Source organism: Emys orbicularis, chromosome 9, assembly GCF_028017835.1.
Source record: "Emys orbicularis isolate rEmyOrb1 chromosome 9, rEmyOrb1.hap1, whole genome shotgun sequence".
Lineage (NCBI taxonomy): Eukaryota > Metazoa > Chordata > Testudines > Emydidae > Emys > Emys orbicularis.
Genome location: NC_088691.1, coordinates 40694830 through 40715585, shown reverse-complemented (window position 1 = coordinate 40715585; position 20756 = coordinate 40694830). Strand labels below are relative to the sequence as shown.

Here is a 20756-nt window from a genome sequence, read left to right as displayed (position 1 = left end):
AAACTTGCTGGAGGGCAAGGAGACACAAAGGCACCAGGCTTGGCTTTCCTCCTCCTTCTGAACTTGGATTCTCCTGGGTGGGTTTCCCCCGCCACCAGCACCTTTAGTTTTTTGTTTGGTTGCTACAAGTGTTTTATTTCCTGGTCCCCAGAGACTCCAGCTGCAGCACACCTGGACCGAGCTGGCCATCCTTTGGGGCAGACTGGGGAAGGAGAGAGGGGAGCCCCTGGGCCCCCCTGCAAACTGGATAGGAAGGAATCTGTCAAACTGCAGTCACGCCAGCCCAAGCTGCCTCTCTTTATGTGGACACTGCGCTTCCCTTGGATCGCATGGCTCGTGCGTTTAAGATGGCTGGGAAAGTTTTCCTGATGTACCTGACAATCTATCCCGCCCTACAGATAAGGTGAGAACCCTGCTTTCTCCTAATATACCTACCCCAACCCCAAAGAGATGCTGGGATTGATAACAACCCCCTCACCCTCTCCCTGGCATCCACTCGCCTGCCTGCTCCTAATGAGCCCGGCTGTATTTTGTAGGCTGTGTTGCTTGTCTGGTCCAAGCTCGAACCCTTCTGCCTTCATTTCGCATGCCAGGCAGGGTTGGAGTCGTGGAAAGGAAAGAAGCCTTATGGGACCTTTGGGGCTGAGCCACTAGTTCTGCTCCCTGGAGGGAAGGGACTAAACATAGTACGAAGAGGCAGATAGGTGCTTGGAGTGATGAGCAATTAACCAGGGATGCTCCCTGTCCCTATACATCTGGCACAGGAGTCAGGACCCCCTGCATTCTCTTTGTGCCCTGTCACCTGCTGGGTGACCTTGGACAAGTCCCTTCTCCTCTCGGCACCTCACCGCTCTCCACTGTAGAATGGGGCATGACAGCTCGCAGAGACGCTGCCTGTCTTTGTTAACAGCTGTTCTCCACTTTGGGAGGCTCAGGTGAAAGGCGCCAAGTATTGTTTTGCAGGTGGAATAGCGCGTCTCTCTTGCTCGGTTCAAGAGTCAGATGAGAGGGCCCGGAAGTGCAGTGGGGAGGGAGGAGATGGTCCCGGAGGTGGCTCTGTCAGACAAGGGTTAGCACTAATCTCCACATGGTGGGCTTTCTCACTGTTTTCTGGCATTGGCTTCCAGCCGGGGTGGAAATTGCCTCTCTGGCCAGATGTGACATTTCAGGCTCCCCCGTCCACCCCCAAACCCACATGCTGTGCCTGCTCTGCCCATCTGCCATTACCATTCCCTCAGCACCATGCCATGTGTGCCTGCATGAACCTGCCACTGCTCTGAACCCCAGGCAAGCAGAGAACTCCCACCCTGGCTCCATCAACCTTCCCTCAATCCCCTGCAGCTAGTACGCTGCGGAGAGGGATGATTTCTGAAGAAAAGGCCATTGCCTTGGTCCCGTATTCAGTGCAGAGGACTGGGAGTCAGGAGATCTGGGCTAGGGTAACAAAATGGCAGATGAAATTCAATGCTGATGAATGCAAAGCAATGCACATCGGAAAACATAATCCCAACTATACATACAAAACGATAGGGTCTAAATTAGCAGTTACCACTTAAGAAAGAGATCTTGGATTCAGGGTGGATAGTTCTCTGAAAACATCCGCTCAGTGCCGCACCAATTGAAAAAGCTAACAGAATATTAGGAACCATGAGGAAAGGGATAGAAAATAAGACAGAAAATATCATAATGCCTTTATATAAATCCATGGAACGCCCACACATTGAATACTGCCTCCAGTTCTAGTCACCCCATCTCCAGAAAGATATATTAGAATTGGAAAAGTTACAGAAAAGGGCAACAAAAATTCTTAGGAGTCTGGAACAGCTTCCGTACAAGGAGAGATTTAAAAGATTGGGACTGTTCAGCTTAGAAAAGTGACAACTGAGGGGGATCTGATAGAGGTCTATAAAACCATGAATGGTGCAGAGAAAGTGAATAAGAAAGTGTTGTTTATCCCTTCACACAATACAAGAACCAGGGGTCACCCAATGAAATTTAATGGGCAGCAGGTTTAAAACACACAAAGGGAAGAACTTCTTCACCCAACGCAGTCAACCTGTGGAACTTGTTGCCAGAGGATGCTGTGAAAGCCAGAAGTATAAATTCATGGAGGATAAGCCTATCAATGGCTATTAGCCAAGATGGTCAGGGACACAACCCCATAATCTGGGTGTCCCTAAATCTCTGACTGCCAGAAGCTGGGTGACAGGGGATGGATCACTCTGTAAATTGCCCTGATCTGTTCCTTTCCTCTGAAGCATCTGGCACTGGCCTATGTTCTGTCAGAAGACAGGGTGCTGAGCTACATAGACCATGGGTCTGACCCAGTGTGACCGTTCTTATGTTCCGTTCCCAGCTCGACTGACTCACTATGTGACCTTGGACAAGTCACTTCTCTTTGTGCATCAGTTTCCACACCTGTGAAATGGGGATAATAATGATACTTTCACCCCATGGTACAGCACCTTGAGAGCCTTAGACAAACGACACTGCAGTGCACAAGCACAGAGCAGACACAGATTTCCCAGCGCTGTCAGTATTGTTACATTTTCCTTTTTGTCTTAATTTCCTCTTTCTCTCTCTTCTGGTTTGTTTTGGAATCCAACTGATGCTTCTAGCTACTGGCCAGGCTCCTCAGCTGGTGTAAATCCCTTTGACTTCAAAGGACTCTTTCCATGCAGAGAGAGAAAAACGTTTGCCTTAGATTCTTTTTGCACCCTTGTAACTCAAATCTCCTGCAGATGTGTCTCATCTCGGCTGTGAGTGCCAGCCGTTCCCACTGACTGCAATGGGAAGGGGGGGAATGCTCAGTCCCTCGTAGGACTCAGCCACTAATGCACATGGGTCAAGGAGGCTGTGCATTTCTGCCTGCCCCTTTTCAGTGGATCAGGGTCCACTTCCAGGAGGGCACAGTTTGCCAGTGTGGCAGGAGGGAGCACATGTATCCGGCATGCAAGGTGGCCAACCATGATCAGAAAGCACCCAGGGCATCCCAGGATGGGCACCCCATGGTTGAAGAACAGAGCCAGGAAGGAGGGAGGGAGCATTCAGCTCTGACAAACTCTGCAGGTTGGCAGGTCCCTGTTGTTTCCCGGGCCCTTGATGCCCGTTTCAATGGGATGCTCCAGTGGCATTGTGTGGGGCGATTAGGACTCTGTCCCAAAGCCAGCAGCTTGTAAAGCTTTTCTGTAAACAGCGCTGAAAGCCCCAAGCAAGGGTATTCACGTTTTTACTATTCCTAACCCTGCTGGTGAGCTTAACGGCCAGATCGGGAAAAGAACATGTTGTCAGCAGATCATTACCCCCCGGGCTCGGGGGAAGAGGGATTTTACTGGCTGAAGCTAATTGGCAGAATAAGCCGACGTAAAGCCGATCAAATCCCATTACAAATGCAGTCTGGGGCGGAGAGCATGAATCCTGATACCAGTATGCTGGTGTGTCGATCCTCTGGAATGCCAAGGCCGGGAACATGAACCCCAGTGCATTTGCACTAGTGTGTGGATCTTCATGAACCCCAGTGCAATTGCACTAATGTGCAGGTCCTAGTGAACTCTGAGGCTGGGGGCATGAATGCTGGTGCTATTGCACTATTACATGGATCCTTCTGGTTTATGAGGCTGGGGACATGAACTCTGGCACTGCTAGTGTGTCCTGCTGCGCTGTCTAATGTGCACATCACCATAGTATCTGAGTGCAAAGGCTGAGGGTAAAATTCCTTGCACTAGTGTATTAGTTTGTGGATCTTCCTATACTCTGAGGCTGAGAATGTGGATTCTGGCAGAAGTGCTCTGCTTTATGACCCGGGCATCTCCAGTGACAGATTCGCTCACTGAGCACTACAGTTGGAGGTTGGAAGGTTGCAGGGTTATTTGGAGGTTTTAATTCCACGTACTCACATCTCTAAGGGGGAAGCCCCACCCGATCAACTGTCCCGTCTCTCCCTCCCCCAGCCAGCTATGTCTCCACAAGAGTGCCTCTCCCATCCCCCAAAGAGACTTGGAAAAATAACAGGAGTACTTGTGGCACCTTAGAGACTAACAAATTTATTAGAGCATAAGCTTTCGTGGGCTACAACCCACTTCTAGAGACTTGGGGTTCTCCAGCGAGCCCTGTCCCACTCCTGAACAGCTCTAAGCTAAGCCTGGAGCTTGTGGGGTGGGAGCGGATGGCTGCTGGGGGGTGGGAGGAGAGTGAGGTCCACCAGCTTCCCAGCCCATATTCGCTGGATTTTCACGCCTACGGCTTGTGATGTGTGACTCTGTCACACTTAGCGCCCGGGGCTCAATCCAAGAGGGGCTGAGCCTGGATGTGACCAGTTGATAGAGCTCAAACTGATTCATGCCATCTCTTCGCCCAGCATGAGCTGCAACGACGAGTCCCCTGGCACCAGCTGGATCCTTTGTGTTCAGCTAACTCCGCACTCCCCAGACCACCCACCCAGCAAAGGGGCCGAGGCGTCTTACGTGTCATCATTTCCTAGGGCAGATCCCCAGCAGTGTGAATGGGCACAGCTCCCGCCACTGAAGGCAACACAACTACGCCACATGACACCAGCTTAGGACCTGTTTAGTTTAGTACAGCGGAGCATTGACTTCTGGGACAATGAGACCCCTGCAGTTGGGCCCTTAGGCACTGGTGGCAATAAATGTGCAGTGGGCTGAGTCACGGATTCCCCTTTGGGATGCTGCAGGTTGGAGCCCATCCCAAGCCAGATCAGGACCTGAACTTACCCAAAGTGCTGAGCTGTGTGAATCCAGGGGGCTGTGCTGGGCCCATCTTTAGAGGAGATCCATGTTGGTAGCAGTTCAGGAGCTTCTGCTTCTCCTGAAGGGCTGGTTAGGTTGCGTGGTATCTGACATGCCCACCCATGATGCCACCTCAGAGAATGTGCTCCTGGGTGAGCTCCCCTTCTCTGAGGGATTCCCCACTGCCAGCATGTCAGAGCCCACCAAGAGGTCACCCAGATACATTCAAGACCCTGCTCTGCCTGCCCCTTTAATTTGGGGGTGAGGCATGTAGCTGTGGCAGGGGTTTCTACATCCTCGCCAAAGGGCTGCCCACCCCTGGGGTAACATTGTGCACAGGGTCCTGATTCAAAGTGTCCCCTCTGGGTTGGGCTCACACTGGCCAGACTGCTTATTTCCTCCTCTCTGCCCATATCTGAATGTACAGAGACTTTTATCCTACCTAGCACAGATACTCAGTGGCACTGTTACATGTGGCAGGAAAGAGAACTCGGTGCATGATATTTTCATTACATGGGAAGGCCCCCGCAGCTGGATCCCTCAAGAGGTAAAGATGCAAGTGTGGGATAATGATCACCCATGGACACCTAGGGTATGTCCACACTGCAGTGTAAGCCCAGGGTATGAACTCAGGCTCAAGCCTCACCCCCTTTTGTCTACACCCAAATCGCACTAACCCGGAACTCTGACCTAGCACCCTACAGGGATGAAGGGTCCAAGCCTAAGTCAAGCCAGGAACCCTGGTGCAAGCCCTATTGCTTTCCAGTGTAGATGCAGCCCCACTGGACTTGTGCTCTGAGAGCCTGCCAAAAGTATCCCACAATCCCATGGGCTGACTTCCTTTCTCCTCTGGAAAGTCCAGTTTTCCCACACTGCACCATGAAGAAAGGGCTAGAGTGGCCACATTTTGGGAGGGCGCTAGGAAGTCTGGGATATGGGTGGTTGGAATCAGGCCCACATGATGCAGTGTAGACCCAGGGTTCAACAGTTCCTAACCTGGGGTTACAAATAAGTGCAGATGCTCAAGCCCCAGGATAACAAACCCAGGGTCTGCTACTTGACTTCTACTAACCCTGGGCTTACACTTAGAGAGAACTGAGTGAATAACAGCTTTTTCCATTTATTTCATTTGATTTTGGAGCAAACAAAACACTTAATGCAACCTGAAAAGAATTATTATTTTTTGTTTTTGTGTTTTCATTTTGTTTCATTTGTGGATGGGTTTTTTTTAACCCATTTGTTTGCTTGCTTGCTCACTCGTTTAAATGACTAACTAATTTTCTAAATGAAAAGTAGAAACAAAACATTTTGACTTTTGGGTAGGAAAAATCTTTGTTTTTTTGGCCAAAACTATTTGCTGAATTTGACACAAATTCACAACCCAAAACTGCATTTTGTGGCGAATAAACAATTTGTCTGAAAAAGTTTGCCCAGCTGTGCACCGGGAGTTTAGGTTTGAAAGTAAAAAGTACTAGCCATAAAAGCACACGAAAGGAACTGGCCAGCTCTGGGGACTGAGAATGTGCTGCTGAGTCTTATACCTTCCCGTTGACAGCTTAAATCCAGTGACAGTTGTTCAGTACCATGTATCTACAGCACCAGGCTGCTTCCCGGAGGGCACGTGTCCACATCACAAAAATATCCTCATTTGTATCTGATGCTAAATTCTAATTGTAGCAGCACTGTTTGGCCAATGAGTATAGAATTATCCCAGAGTTGGGGCACACTGGCTGTCAGGGTGCGGGGAAGCTTGCTCTGTCACGTCCCGTGATAAAAATAATACAGAGCACATATACAGAGCACATATACAGTGCTCTCAAGACACTTCATAAAGATGTGGAAGTAACATCATCCATCTTTTGTGAGTGGGGAAACTGAGGCACAGGGGGTTGGTTAAATGACTGTGGCAGTGATAGGAACAGAATGGAGGTCTCCTGACTCCCAGTCACCTCTTTGCTGGACTGCACCAGACGGGATAACTGCTAGGGCTAGAATTTTTGGAGAGGTGCAGCTTCTAATTGAGGCCAGATTTGAAGAAGAGAGCAGTTCATTGGGGGCTGAGCCCTTGAAAATCTGGCCCTGAGCTCTTTGGATTAGCTGGCCCCGCAGGCTGAAATAGAGGCTCTGATTGTTCAGCAGCTATCAGTCCCCTTTCCTGTGCCCGTCGTCCTCAACACAGCAAGAGGCTGCTTGAGAAAAGCAACACTCGGAATTACAGACACAAAGCAAATACTGCGTTCTTGTGCAATAATGTCACGCGTTGCCCAAGGAGGGGATGTCTGACTCCATCCATAAACAAGAGTGCATCTGATCGCTGTCACACATGCCGCACGGCCTGGTCGCAGGGCAGGGAGCGATTGTGTCATTCACAGTGTTTGCCATACCAGGGGGGTTCCTCGCCAGGTGTCTGACAGCCCCGCTGCCCACCCAGCTCCTCGCTGAGCTCTGACTGCTTCACTCTGCTCACCCACTTCTCAGCTGCGTTGCCATGCTGAGAGGTGAGTGGTTTGACATTTCGACGAGCTGATGTGAGGAGCGGGGATCCAGCTTCCCCCTGCGTCTGCAGGAGACATATGGGGGCTGGATTGTACCTGTCACAAGTTGCCAGTCAGAATTGCTTGGGCACAAGGAGACATATCCTCCAGTCCCGGGAACAGCCACTGCATGTGCTTGATTGCTAAATATTTGCTATGTGACATTTCCATTGGCAGCTGTGCGTGTGTCTCAGTGCACAATCACGGCCTTCTATCTCCGTGTTTGCTCTGTCTTTGCAGTAGCTTTTGGGCATCAGTTAGTACATCTTCCCAGCCTGACTTGGGGGGGTGGGGGCTGGGAAACAGGGAGTCGGGAAGGGGTGTCATTAGAGCCACACCCTTTCCTAACCCAAACATGTACACACACGCCCTCTTTCCAGATATTTTTGTCACAACCTGGCAATGGTGTGTAGCAACAGAAAAGGACCATTTCACCTGGAACTGAACTAAATCCTCCCCATGGATCTAATAACAAGATGCTTTAGCCCTTAACAGGGGATAAGGCCAGGTCTGTACTAGAAAAGGGTTGCTGGAATAGCTATGCTGGAAAACCTTAGTGTAGATGCAGTTTATACCGGCAAAAATGTGCTTTCTCTGCTGTAGCTTATAGCAGTCCAGGGAGCAAAATAAGTGTACTGGCAAAAGCTCTTTTACACTGGTATAACTGGGCCTGCTCTAGGGCTTTTGCCAATATGGAGATGCCACACAAAAAACTCTCCAAATCACACAAGAAGCCCCACTCTCCTAATAGACATTACTGTGCCAGCCTGAAAGTAGAGTAACCCACCCTGATATAGCATATAAGGGCTCTGGTGGTGGCATCTGGTATTGAGTTTGATGGGTCTGCTACTGCCTTGCTGTTGTGGGACTTGGGCTTTAGATCAGGTGTAGCAGTGTGTTGTTTTTCAAGTCCTAGGTCCTGGGGTCAATCCCTGCATGTGACCTGTTCAGGGCTCCCTTACAAGAGGGTCTAAAGAACATTAAGATAAGAGCTAGATGTAACCCAGGGTTACTCTGGTTTCTGCTGGTATAATTCCTCTATTGAAGGGCTTGCTGTGAACCACCACCACACAAAGCATAGGTGGCAGTAGATGGAGAGGCATAATGCCAGGGTTGCCTGCTCGCCATTGAGTTATTCCACCCTGAGCTGGGCCAGGCGAGTGGGTAATTTACTCCAGCCTGCACCAGCGGGGCTGCCTCCGGCCCAAGACCTTTAGTCCCAGCTAAATAGGTAGGTGGCTCATTGCCAGCCGGTGATCCCTTCTTTCCTACTGCAACAATCTCCACTTTTTGCTTCTTCCGATTGGGCATGTTAAAAAGGCAAACAGCAGCGTAATATACAACCTAGTCCAATCACTGCCTCCTCTTGGATAGGAAAAGGAATCCTAGCAAACTTGCACACGACTCCTTTCCCATAATCAAAAGGGATAATGAGCAATCAGACAGGAAGTGATGACACGATGTGTAAATATCTAAAACACAGAGGCAGGCAGACAGCTAAATAGGTCCGATCCTCTGATAACAGAAACTCCTCTACCTCTGAACACACAGGAAAGGCAGAGAACTTCAGACAGGTCATGGAACAAGTTTTATATGGGTTTTAACATTAGGAACCCCTGATTAATTAACTACAACTTTGGAAGGGAATAGTGTTTCAATTCAAGACTTCTGCCAGTCTTTGCCTCCTTGCGTATTAAAAGGAGGTCTGCATTCCCAGGGCCTGCTTCCGTGTCAGCATTGCAGGGCTGCCGCTGGGCTGTATCAGCACAATGGCAGCTCCTGCGGAGAAGCCCTCTCCAGCACTGGAGAGAATGACAACTGACATGTACAGCTAGGAGACATTCTTAAAAGTCATAGCAAATGTAGATGTGGAATTGCTCTGTAGTAATCGATCGGTACTGCGATGTACTGATGGAATGAATAGTGTGATCAATATAACTACTGGGGGTTATTGGAACTTCCTGGATGACTGTAGTGATCTGACTTAGTAGGGAGCTGTGGGAAAAGCAAACAGGAAAGCAACCCAGGAGCTCTAGGTAAAGGCAGCCTAGTACCCACTTGAAAGAGAGTGGGGCAAACTGTTAGCTTCAAGAAAGAGGCAAACTTGTCTTGCCAAGCCTGGAAGTGAACAGCTTTTCAAGGGGACTCTCCCTGAAACAGGGAGAAATGGTTGGTGAGTTAAGGGACCAGACTATGACACTAGTCTTGGAGATTATGGGGGGATCTCTGGGAATCTGAGACCTGCCAGGATCCCCGCATGAAAGATGATTAGACACCTGGTACCCTAGACATGCATACAGTCTGCTTTATTCCCTTAAGACCTGTTGTCTCTTAAATGCTTTTGTTCTAAGTAAATAAGGCTTGGCTTTGAGAAGGCTGTTTGGTCAGTGTAATAACCACTGTCAGGACTGTTGTGGGGAATAGAGCCTATATCACGTAGGTAATCTCGGTTAGTACTAGGGAGCTGCCACCCAGGGCCTGCTCTGAGAGTGGATGAATCATGTGGTTCCACTTGGGGCCAGGGGATGGCTTGAGGCCCAAGATATGGTAGTGGAGGGACTTGATGAGACAGGAGGGGTCTGAGGTGCAGTTCTCTTTGTGACTAGGACACCATATTCTCATTGAGGGCAGGACTGTGCTTTGCTAGGCACAGACCGGTTGTAGGGGAACAAATGTGCAACATGGCTCCTGAGGGAGCTCCAGGAGGGTGCAGGGAGCTTCCCCTCCATGGATAGCCAGCTTCCCTGAGTAGTTCAAAGGAAGGAATGGAGCCCTCCTGACCCTAGTAGCAAGGAAAGCTCCTGGCCCTCTCTCCTTGAGCACCTTATAAATGCCTCAAGCTGACCTTGGAGTGGGGGAAAGAAAAAGGGCAATGGTAAGAAATCCAATTCCCCTTCCTACTCCAGTTTGCTCTACCCATTGCCCTAGGACATAGTGACAATGCTGGGCAAGTGTCTGAGGTAGACCCTGGAGAACCTTAGAAACTCCCAAGGGCGGGTGTATTCCTCTGAGGCGCAGTCCTGCTTTATCCCTGTGATGGTGGGTAGCCTTGGGACCATGGGGGCGGCTCGCTCATTCTTTGCCTGTTTACTCCAGGACAGAAAGCATGGAGGAGTATGACTACGATTACCTCAGTGTCAATAAAACCTGGGTCCTGACCCCCAAGGCGCAGGAGACGGACGCCACACAAATCCTCAACTCACTGCTGAAGAACTACGACAACAAACTGAGGCCTGACATCGGCAGTAAGTGCCCCCCTCCGAGCCTCAGCCTTTCCTGGGTCTCCAGGCCCATTGGTGTGTGGGGAGGGAGTAAGTTCTTAATGGTTGCTTTCAGGAAATGCTCGGTTTGTTTCAGACCTTGTGAGCTTCTTCCCAGCGGTGCCCTGTCAGCACCAGCTAGGGGGAATCCAGTGCTGTGAGCTTCCTCCCAGCGGTGCCCTGTCAGCACCAGCTAGGGGGGAATCCAGTGCTGTGAGCTTCCTCCCAGTGGTGCCCTGTCAGAACCAGCTAGGGGGGAATCCAGTGCTGTGAACTTCTTCCCAGCAGTGTCCACCAGTACCAGCAAAGGGGACTCCAGCAATGTGAGTTCTTCCCTGCAGTCCCCATCCTGTAACAGAAATAGCCTCAAGCTATTCTAAACCCCCCAGATCTATGCACCCACATTCCAGGTCTAGAGCTGATAGTTCTCTTGCGGTCTCCCAGCCCTCAATTCAGGGGCTTTCAGCTTGTGCCTGCCTATTCCACCCTTACTCCCATGTTCCTCCCTGTACGCACCTGCCCCTGGCTCATCCACGTCCTTTTCACTCTCTTTCCAGTCAAGCCCACATTCATCGATGTGGATATCTATGTGAACAGCATTGGGCCGGTCTCCGTCATCCAGATGGTGAGTGTTAAAGGCTACTAGGGCCAAGGAAGATTGTAGGGAGTGAGAACAGGGAATTTGGGATCTCAACTGAGCCCCCCACCCCCGAAATGCCTCCAAATCATTACCATCCCTGTGTCATGTGTCATGGCCTAGGTGGCACTTTTACAGAGGGATCCAGATTCCTTCTCCTTCCCTGGGAAAGAGATGCCAGGAGCACAGCTGATTGCTGCTGGAGACAGGCAAGTCTGGGGCTTGGAAATGTTTGCCTGCCGGGTTCTGGTTTTGCAGGCCAAAAAGAAGGCCCCCCCACCACACACACACACACACACACACACATACACACCAACCCTGAACGGATTAAGGTGGCTCAGATGAGGCCCAATTAACCTTATAAACTGTACCTGGAGGACAGGCAGGGCTGCTAAGGTCTAAGGCAGGGGTCGGCAACCTACGGCACGCGTGCCAAACACGGCACGCAAGCCGATTTTGACTGGCACGCTGCTGCCTGCTGTGGTCCCAGCCCCCAGCCCCACTCAGCCCCCCCACCCACCACTCTCCCCTGCGGGGGCAGGAGGCAGAAGCTTGGTCCTGCGGCAGCCAAGCTTTCCCCCTCCCGCACTTCTTCCCCCAGCGTGGTGCTTTCCTGCCCCTCCTCCTCCCCCTCCCTCTCCCTGCCGCTGATCAGCTGATGGCCCTTGCGAGGGGGAGGGGGACGAGTGGCAGCATGCTCGCTGCTCCGTAGAGGAGGCAGAGAAGAAGTAGGGACGGGACCTTGGGGAAGGGGGTGGAAGAGGGCATATCCCTTCCAGCCCTCTGCCCTGACCCCTGAACCCCCCCACACACACCCAGCCTTCTGCCCTGCACCTCCACACACACCCCAGCCCTCTGCCCTGACCCCTGAACCCCCCTACACCCAGCCTTCTGCCCTGTACCCCCACACACACCCAGCCCTCTGCCCTGACCCCTGAACCCCCCCACACACACCCAGCCTTCTGCCCTGCACCTCCACACACACCCCAGCCCTCTGCCCTGACCCCTGAACTCCCCCCTACACCCAGCCTTCTGCCCTGTACCCCCACACACCCCCAGCCCTCTTCCCTGACCCCTGAACCCCCCCACCCCCACTGCCCTCTGTCCTGACCCCTGAACCCCCCCACACACACCCAGATTTCTGCCCTGCACCCCCCCACCCCTCTGCCCTGACCCCTGAACCCCCCACACACACCCAGCCTTCTGCCCTGCACCCCCCACACACCCCCATCCCTCTGCCCTGACCCCTGACCCCCCCACACACCCAGCCTTCTGCCCTGCACCCCCCCACACACACCCAGCCCTCTGCCCTGACCCCTGAACCCCCCCACATGCCCCCAGCCCTCTGCCCTGACCCCTGAGCCCCCCCCCCCAGGTCTGGGGTCCTGGCTGCCGGCCCCTTGCCAGCCGGCGTCCCGGCCGCAGGCCCCGCTCAGCCCGCTGCCGGCCTAGGTGAACAGAACCCCAGGCTGGCAGCGGGCTGAGCAGGCTGGCGGTGTAAGATCAGCATTTTAATTTAATTTTAAATGAAGCTTCTTAAACATTTTGAAAACCTTGTTTACTTTACATACAATAGTTTAGTTATATAATATAGACTTATAGAGAGAAACCTTCTAAAAAACGTTAAAATGTTTTACCGGCACGCAAAACCTTAAATTAAAGTGAATAAATGAAGACTCGGCACACCACTTCTGAAAGGTTGCCTACCCCTGGTCTAAGGGATGATGAAGCCCAGCTGGGCAGGAGCAGGCTGGGCTTGTATAATGCCAGGAAGCTGAGAGCAGAAGGGGGCTGCAGGGAAAGTGCTGGTGGTCACTCTCTGGGCACAGAGTGGTGGGTAGAAGGAGATGCAGCTGGGAGCACAAGCCCTGGAATCCTGTCCCTGATGGAAGTGGTTTACCCAAAGGAGTTGTGGGGAAGAAAGCCTATGCAAGGAAGAAGCCAAAGAAAGAGCAGTGAGGGTTGAGATTGTGCAGACCTTGGCTGCCACTGATAGAGTCCCTGGGCTGGAACCTGGAGTAGCAAGTGGGCCCAGGTTCCCGTACCAGCCACTGGGGAAGTGGCACAGACTGGGAATTGGCATGGAGGACTGCCTGAGATGGTGCATGGGCAGATTGTCTGGCAGGATTGTCTGGCAATCCTGGAAGGGGAAAATAATATAGTGACCTGGCAGGAGGGCTGTGTCAAGAAGAGAGAGCACCCCAAGTCCTGGAGAGTCGGAGGGACCATGGAGCGAGTGAGTGACAGAAGGGGGGTCTAGACTGAACAAGAGCTGATCCCCAGAAGCAGTGGTGAGTGAACCCCATTACACCAGGTCCTCCTTCTCCAAATGCCCCAGGTGCCTGCGCTTTGGATAAATGATCCTGCACCACCAAGTGACAGAGGATGTTCTGACAGTGATGGATGCTGTTGCCTTCCCGATCTTTGATGCATGAACAGGCATCTTTGTGTGACAGCTTCCCCCAGCCTGGTGGGAAGGAAGGAGATTGTTCTCATTCTCAGGCACCCTTCATACTAGTGAACTGCACTGATGCTGCTGGGATGACAGTGTGTCACGATGAGATGTTAGGCTGTGTGAGAGAGAGCAGTGTAATTCACCGGGAGATAGGAATATACACCCTGGGGATAGTTGCTATGGTAATGGAATCATAGTGTGAAATATGGGTGCATGAGCTTGTAGGTTGCCATGTATGAAATCTGGATGGGTCAGACTGAGCAGCCATAATTAATGTTCATATTTTAATTGCAGTAGTATATACAGGCCCCACACAAGAACCAGGACCCCATTGCGCTAGACCCTGTAAAAACACACAACAGAAAGAAGGTCTCTGCCCCAACGGGCGTACAAGCTAACTCTAGGTGATTGGAAAATGCCAATTTTTAGGGGGAGAAATTTTTTAAAAGTTCCTTTTCCCCAAAAAACTTTTCATGAAATCCATTCATGCGTTCAGTAAAGAAACTAACTGAAAGGTTTTGAAGATAGTTATCAGTAAAATTTGGGCCGGGGGATTGAGGGAGTTTTTGGTTTCCAGGAACTCGATTTTATTTTATTTTACCAAAAAACAAATTAAAGCTGAAAGTTTGTACCAGACCCTGGAAATTTTTCAGTTTCCATTCTTTTTCATTGAAAAAATGGATAATTTCAACGAAGACAAAGATGTTCTACAAATGGGTTCATTTTGGTTGAGCCACCATTTTGTGTGTGTGTGGGGGGGGGGTTGTTGTTTTTAAGTTTTGATTAAAACATTTGGACTGTCTCTAAATTTAAGCCATAAGGTGTAGCAGCGTTTGCCCCTGGGAAGTGTATACTGCAGATGGCAGCAGGCAAGCTAGCCAGATGGGGACCTGGCTGTGCACTGTTTGAATAATGAAGATATTATCAGGAGGCTTAGGGAGTGACTCCCTCATCTTATATTCAGAGGGCCTCTTCCATTGCTTCCCCTTGCCCAGTGCTTTTCAGGGAGGTGGCTCAAGGCAGGTGAAAGTTACACACCTGGGTGATGAGAACACCCCCTCCCCAAGAAGGAGAAGGGGAGGGGTGCAGCAGGATGGCTGCCATGTTGAATTTCTTAGCTGCATTTCAGGTAGCCCCGTGGGTAAGGCAGACAACCAAGCCAGCACTGTCCAGCGCTGCTAGCTGTACTATACGTGCTGGAACGTTGGCATCAATTGAGAGGGACTTAGAGGGATGCAAGGGATATGAGGTGGGATGAGATCATATGATTGCTCCATATTGCTGCCACTATCTCAGGTGTGAGATAGAGTCCACTGCTCACCGTATACAGCCATCAGATCTTAATGTACTGTTCAGAGCCAGTGTGGGGATATGGTAAGGTCTGAGAAAATCAGCAAATAAAAATCCCTGATCTTAAAAATTACCAGGACCGGTCACTCTGATTCTCTGTATTCTGCCCATTCCTGCTCCCTGTCCATTCCTCCTATCTGTTCCCTCTCTGGTTCCATGTATCCCACCTGTTACAGGAAAGCTCTATGTCTGTATATACATGTAATAGTTAGTTAATAGATAAGTGCCAGTAGATGACACTCAAGAATAGGTAGAGTTTGTGGACTAATAACATCCTTTGTGCACTGCAGATGGCTTTGTCAGTGCAGCGCTTTACATCAGTTCTTAACATGCTGTGAGCAGTGGGGTTTGTGAGCTCTTAAGGCCGCCCACTCCCTCCTAACAAATCCACTCCTCAGTGTTTCCATGAGTTCCCTTATATTTCCCTTAACAAAGCAGACTACATGCTGTCTGTCTAAATGGCTTTCATTTTACCAAGGAGAAAACAACAACAAGACAGACCCAGAGTAAAGTCTCCATGGGAGAGCATAGTGTGTGCATCTCCTCTGTAGGCAGCAGCGACTCGGGGAACAAAATGAGTCCTCAGAAATGTAAAGGTGCAGGACACCTAAAACAAAAGGCCTCAGTGTGGCTGCTACAGCTCTATTTCCATGTGTCACCTCCACCTCCTCCATCTCACTGTGTCCCAACAACTCTTCCTCTGTTTCATCTTCTAGCTCCTTTAAGGCATAGAATCATAGAATATCAGGGTTGGAAGGGACCTCAGGAGGTCATCTAGTCCAACCCCCTGCTCAAAGCAGGACCTAATCCCCAACTAAATCATCCCAGCCAGGGCTTTTTCAAGCATGACTTTAAAAACCTCTAAGGAAGGAGATTTCACCACCTCCCTAGTAACCCATTCCAGTGCTTCACCACCCTCCTAGTGAAAAAGTTTTTCCTAATATCCAACCTAAACCTCCCCCACTGCAACTTGAGACCATTACTCCTTGTTCTATCGTCTGTTACCACTGAGAACAGTCTAGATCTATCCTCTTTGGAACCCCCTTTCAGGTAGTTGAAAGTAGCTATCAAATCCCCCATCATTCTTTTCTTCTGCAGACTAAACAATCCCAGTTCCCTCAGCCTCTCCTCATAAGTCATGTGCTCCATCCCCCTAATCATTTTTGTTGCCCTCCGCTGGACTCTTTCCAATTTTTCCACATCCTTCTTGTAGCCTGGGGCCCAAAACTGGACACAGTACTCCAGATGAGGCTTCACCAATGCCGAAGAGAGGGCAATGATCACGTCCCTCAATCTGCTGGCAATGCCCCTACTTATACAGCCCAAAATGCCGTTAGCCTTCTTGGCAACAAGGGCACACTGTTGACTCATATCCAACTTCTCGTCCACTGTAACCCCTTTTCTGCAGAACTGCTGCCTAGCCACTCGGTCCCTAGTCTGTAGCAGTGCATTGGATTCTTCCTTCCTAAGTGCAGGACTCTGCACTTGTCCTTGTTGAACCTCATCAGATTTCTTTTGGCCCAATCCTCTAATTTGTCTAGGTCCCTCTGTATCCTATCCCTACCTTCCAGCATATCTACCACTCCTCCCAGTTTAGTATCATCTGCAAACTTGCTGAGGGTGCAATCCACGCCATCCTCCAGACCATTAATGAAGATATTGAACAAAACCAGCCCCAGGACCGACCCTTGGGGCACTCTGCTTGATACTGGCTGCCAACTAGACATGGACACATTGATCACTACCCGTTGAGCCCAACAATCTAGCCAGCTTTCTATCCACCTTATAGTCCATTCATCCAGCCCATACTTCTTTAACTTGCTGGCAAGAATACTGTGGGAGACTGTATCAGAAAGTTCCTTGGAGCTCCTGGGCAGCCCCTTTACGCCAGAGCATGGTTTGTTGTGAAGGTGTACTATAGCTGATGTGGCCTCCTTCCACCCTCAGCGCCTTGTCTGAAGTGAGGGAGAGGTAGATGTGGAGGTCTAGAGCTGTGTCTTTGTTCACAAAAGCTACAGATTAATTTGCTGTCTGCACACCACTTTCTGCTGTGATCACAATGTTCAGATCCTGGACTGAGCGTATTTTGTGCAGTTCTGGTCACCCATGTGTAAGAAGGATGAATGCAAACTGGAACAGGTGCAGAGAAGGGCTACTAGGATGATCAAAGGAATGGAGAATCTACCTTACAAGAGGAGACACAAGCAGCTTGGCTTGTTTAGCCTAGCCAAGCAAAGGCTTAGGGGAGATACGATTGCTCTCTATAAATACATCAGAGGAATAAATACCAGGGAGGGAGAGGAGTTATTTAAGTTAAGTACCAATATAGACCCCAGAATAAATGGATATAAACTGGCCATCAACAAGTTTAGGCTTGAAATTAGAGGAAGGTTTCTAACCCTCAGAGGAGTGAAGTTCTGGAACAGGCTTCCAAGGGGAGCAGTGGGGGCAAAAAAAAACCTAACTGGCTTCAAGACTGAGCTTGATAAGTTTATGTATGGTATGGTATGAGGAGACTGCCTACAATGGCATGTGGCCCATTGGTGGCTGCTAGTACAAATATCCCCAATGCCCGGAGATGGGACCCTAGAAGGGGAGGGCTCTGAGTTACTACAGAGAATTCTTTCCCAGGTATCTGCCTGGTGGGTCTTGCCCACGTGCTCAGGATCTAACTCATCGCCATATTTGGGGTCAGGAAGGAATTTTCCCTCAGGTCCGATCGGCAGAGACCCTGGGGGGTTTTCGCCTTCCTCTGCAGCATGGGGCACGGGTCACTTGCAGGTTTAAACTAGTGTAAATCGTGGATTCTCTGTAACTAGGGCTACTAGGATGATCCGAGGAATGGAAAACCTGTCTTATAGAGGAATTATTTAAGCTTAGTACCAATGTGGACACAAGAACAAATGGATATAAACTGGACATTAGGAAGTTTAGATTTGAAATTAGACGAAGGTTTCTAACCATTAGAGGAGTGAAGTTCTGGAACAGCCTTCCAAGGGGAGTAGTGGGGGCAAAAGACATATCTGGCTTCAAGACTAAGCTTGATACGTTTATGGAGGGGATGGTATGATGGGATAGCCTAATTTTGGCAATTAATTGATCTTTGATTATCAGCAGGTAAATATGCCCAATGGTCTGTGATGGGATGTAAGATGGGGTAGGAACTGAGTTACTACAGAGAATTCTTTCCTGGGTGCTGGCTGGTGAGTCTTGCCCATATGCTCAGGGTTTAACTGATCGCCATATTTGGGGTCGGGAAGGAATTTTCCTCCAGGGCAGATTGGCAGAGGCCCTGGAGGTTTTTCGCCTTCCTCTGCAGCATGGGGCACGGGTCACTTGCTGGAGGATTCTCTGCAACTTGAGGTCTTTAAATCGTGATTTCAGGACTTCAGTAACTCAGCCAGAGATTAGGGGTCTATTATAGGAGTGGGTGGGTGAGGGTCTGTGGCCTGCAATGTGCAGGAGGTCAGACTAGATGATCAGGATCAGCTCTAGTAGCCTTAAAGTCTATGAGTAATGCTCAGGGAATATCCCACTAGATTCCTGGACCAGCTTTGGAAACAATCCAAGGAAATTGTTCCCATCCCATATCTTACACTCAGCCCAGCAAATGCTGAGGGAACTTGGGGAGTTCATGCCGTGTAGACATGGTGCCAGATGCTCAGGTAGTGTAAAGGAGCATGCCTCCATTGAGGTCATTGTTTATTTACATCATTTGAGGACCTGGTCTGTGATTCACAGAGCTGATCACTATATGCACCTATAGCATTGACATGTGAGAGTGATCCATTTCTCTCTGACCTCCACTTACAAAAATCCCCTTCTCCCCGAAAGCTCTACCCTTTCCCCAAGCAAGGAAATGTAAATCAGAAGACGGGAGATGCAACTGGGAGTTTACAGCATGAGCTGAGAGGGAAGGTGTTTTTAAGTATTAGTGCAAGTTTTTAATCCTTTTCTAAGTTGGGATCCAGGAATGTGCAGAGTCTCTGGTGCAGGCACTGTGCACTCACTGTGCATAAGGAGCATTAAGGCATGGCTGGCTCTGGGAAATGACCCACATCTGCAGGGCTCCAGCAGGGAAGTTGCTTTTGCTGGGCCGATTCACACAGCTGCAGCCTCTGACAAGCAGAACTTTTTGTGCACTAAATAATCACTGTAGCCAGGACTTCCATTCCGATGAACCATTCGGGGCAAAGCAGTGGGGCCTGGGAAGCGTGATGCCGCCGGCTCTCGGCCTCGCGAGACAGCTGTGTATCAGAGTCACAGCTGGCCCCATTGGTTTTTTTATAGTACGTGCACATGCTGCTAACATGGCAGATCTGAGTTGGATTCCCAGCTCCTCCTCCTTCCCTGTGACCAGAAGCCAAGAGTTTAAAAAATGAGCCTAATATTATTGGCTGAGAACGCTCCCACTTCATGACATCTCAGGCTGGAACCCCCACAACTGTGGCCCCCAAGAACTCAAATCACTTTTGAAAAGCTCCGAGATTGCAGGGTAGGTTTGCAAAGGCACATGTGGCAGCTAGGTGCCTAACTCTCACTGACCTCCAATAGGAGTCAGGTGCCAAAGTGCCACTTGTGCCATTGCAATTCTGCCTGTGTGTGTCAGAGGAGCAGTAGCTCCTTCTTAGGAGTGATGAAAAGAAGTGAGACCGAACTTGTCCTGGCCTAAGGAGACTGCTTTGGCTCTGTACAGTTCCTAGCTCTCCAGACTCCAGCAGATGCAGACTGTTTTTCACATCAATGCTAGAAACTAGGACTTTCTGTTGGTACTGTCTTCAGTAGCATTGGCAGAAATACACTATCCAAGCCTCTGAACATATGATCCAAATTCTTCTGCCTTCTGGTTTTAATAGAAACCGCTCACATCTGATCTTTTACCTTTTCTGTGCTGCTGCTTTTTAACCAAGGAACCTCTTCACCACTTCTACCCCAAACTCTGAGCTCTTTCTGGTTGCCTGATCTCTCTCTGAATTTTTTCCCATATGCAAAGAGCAAACCATGTACTTTCAGTCTAGATGACCTGCATTTCAAAGTAAGGAAATCAACAACTAGACAAAGAACAAGAGTGTGCCTGCAAGAGCATAATGTGTGAGACTCGCTTTGTGACCTTCTGCATTTGAGCTGAAAAAACAGCTCTGCGAGCAGCAGACACTCCTCTAAACATAAAGATGCAGTACACAGGGAACAAAATGCTAATGTCTTTCAGTTACATCACTACTTATAGCACCTTGGCTAAAGTGTGTCAGTACCCCTTCTAGTGGCTGGTCCACATGGAAGATAAGAGCCTACTACTGCTACTGGCTGATGGAGCTATTCCTTTAGCTTCAGTAGTAGTGGTCTGTGCTTTTGGTGCTGTAGCTTACAGGTTCAGTCTCTCTGATGCCCTGTGGTGGGGATGATTACATGCAGGTGGAATTAAAGGCCCTTATGCAGGCAACCAAGTTTGAGTATGGACACACCATGGTTTCCTTTCAATACCGTACTGTAATAGTTAACTACCTAGCCCAATGGGATCCTGATCCATGAGTAGGGCACCTAGGTGCTATGGAAATGCAAATTAATTATAATACCCCCTTCATCCATCAATGTGGCACTATTTTATCAGTGGTAGGAGCTGTCGTCTTATTCATCTCTGGTTCAACCTTCAAATGATAAATCACATCAGGGCAGAAAACTTATTTTGTTCCTTAAAAATTAAAAGGGGATTTGAAAGGCCCTGCTTTAGGTGTGAATTTAGGATCCTTCTCATCAATCATCCCGTGTGAACAGTGT

General features: G+C 49.8%; 1 protein-coding gene across 1 annotated transcript in view; it reads left to right on the top strand.

Annotated features, from left to right (window-relative positions):
- Positions 1-347: 347 nt before the first annotated feature.
- GABRE (gamma-aminobutyric acid type A receptor subunit epsilon) overlaps positions 348-20756 on the top strand; it is an 84165-nt gene continuing 63756 nt past the window's right edge. The window contains exons 1-3 of the mRNA XM_065411007.1: positions 348-403; positions 10376-10524; positions 11097-11164. Coding sequence (XP_065267079.1) covers positions 348-403; positions 10376-10524; positions 11097-11164 — 273 coding nt within the window. The remainder of the gene's footprint in view (positions 404-10375; positions 10525-11096; positions 11165-20756) is intronic.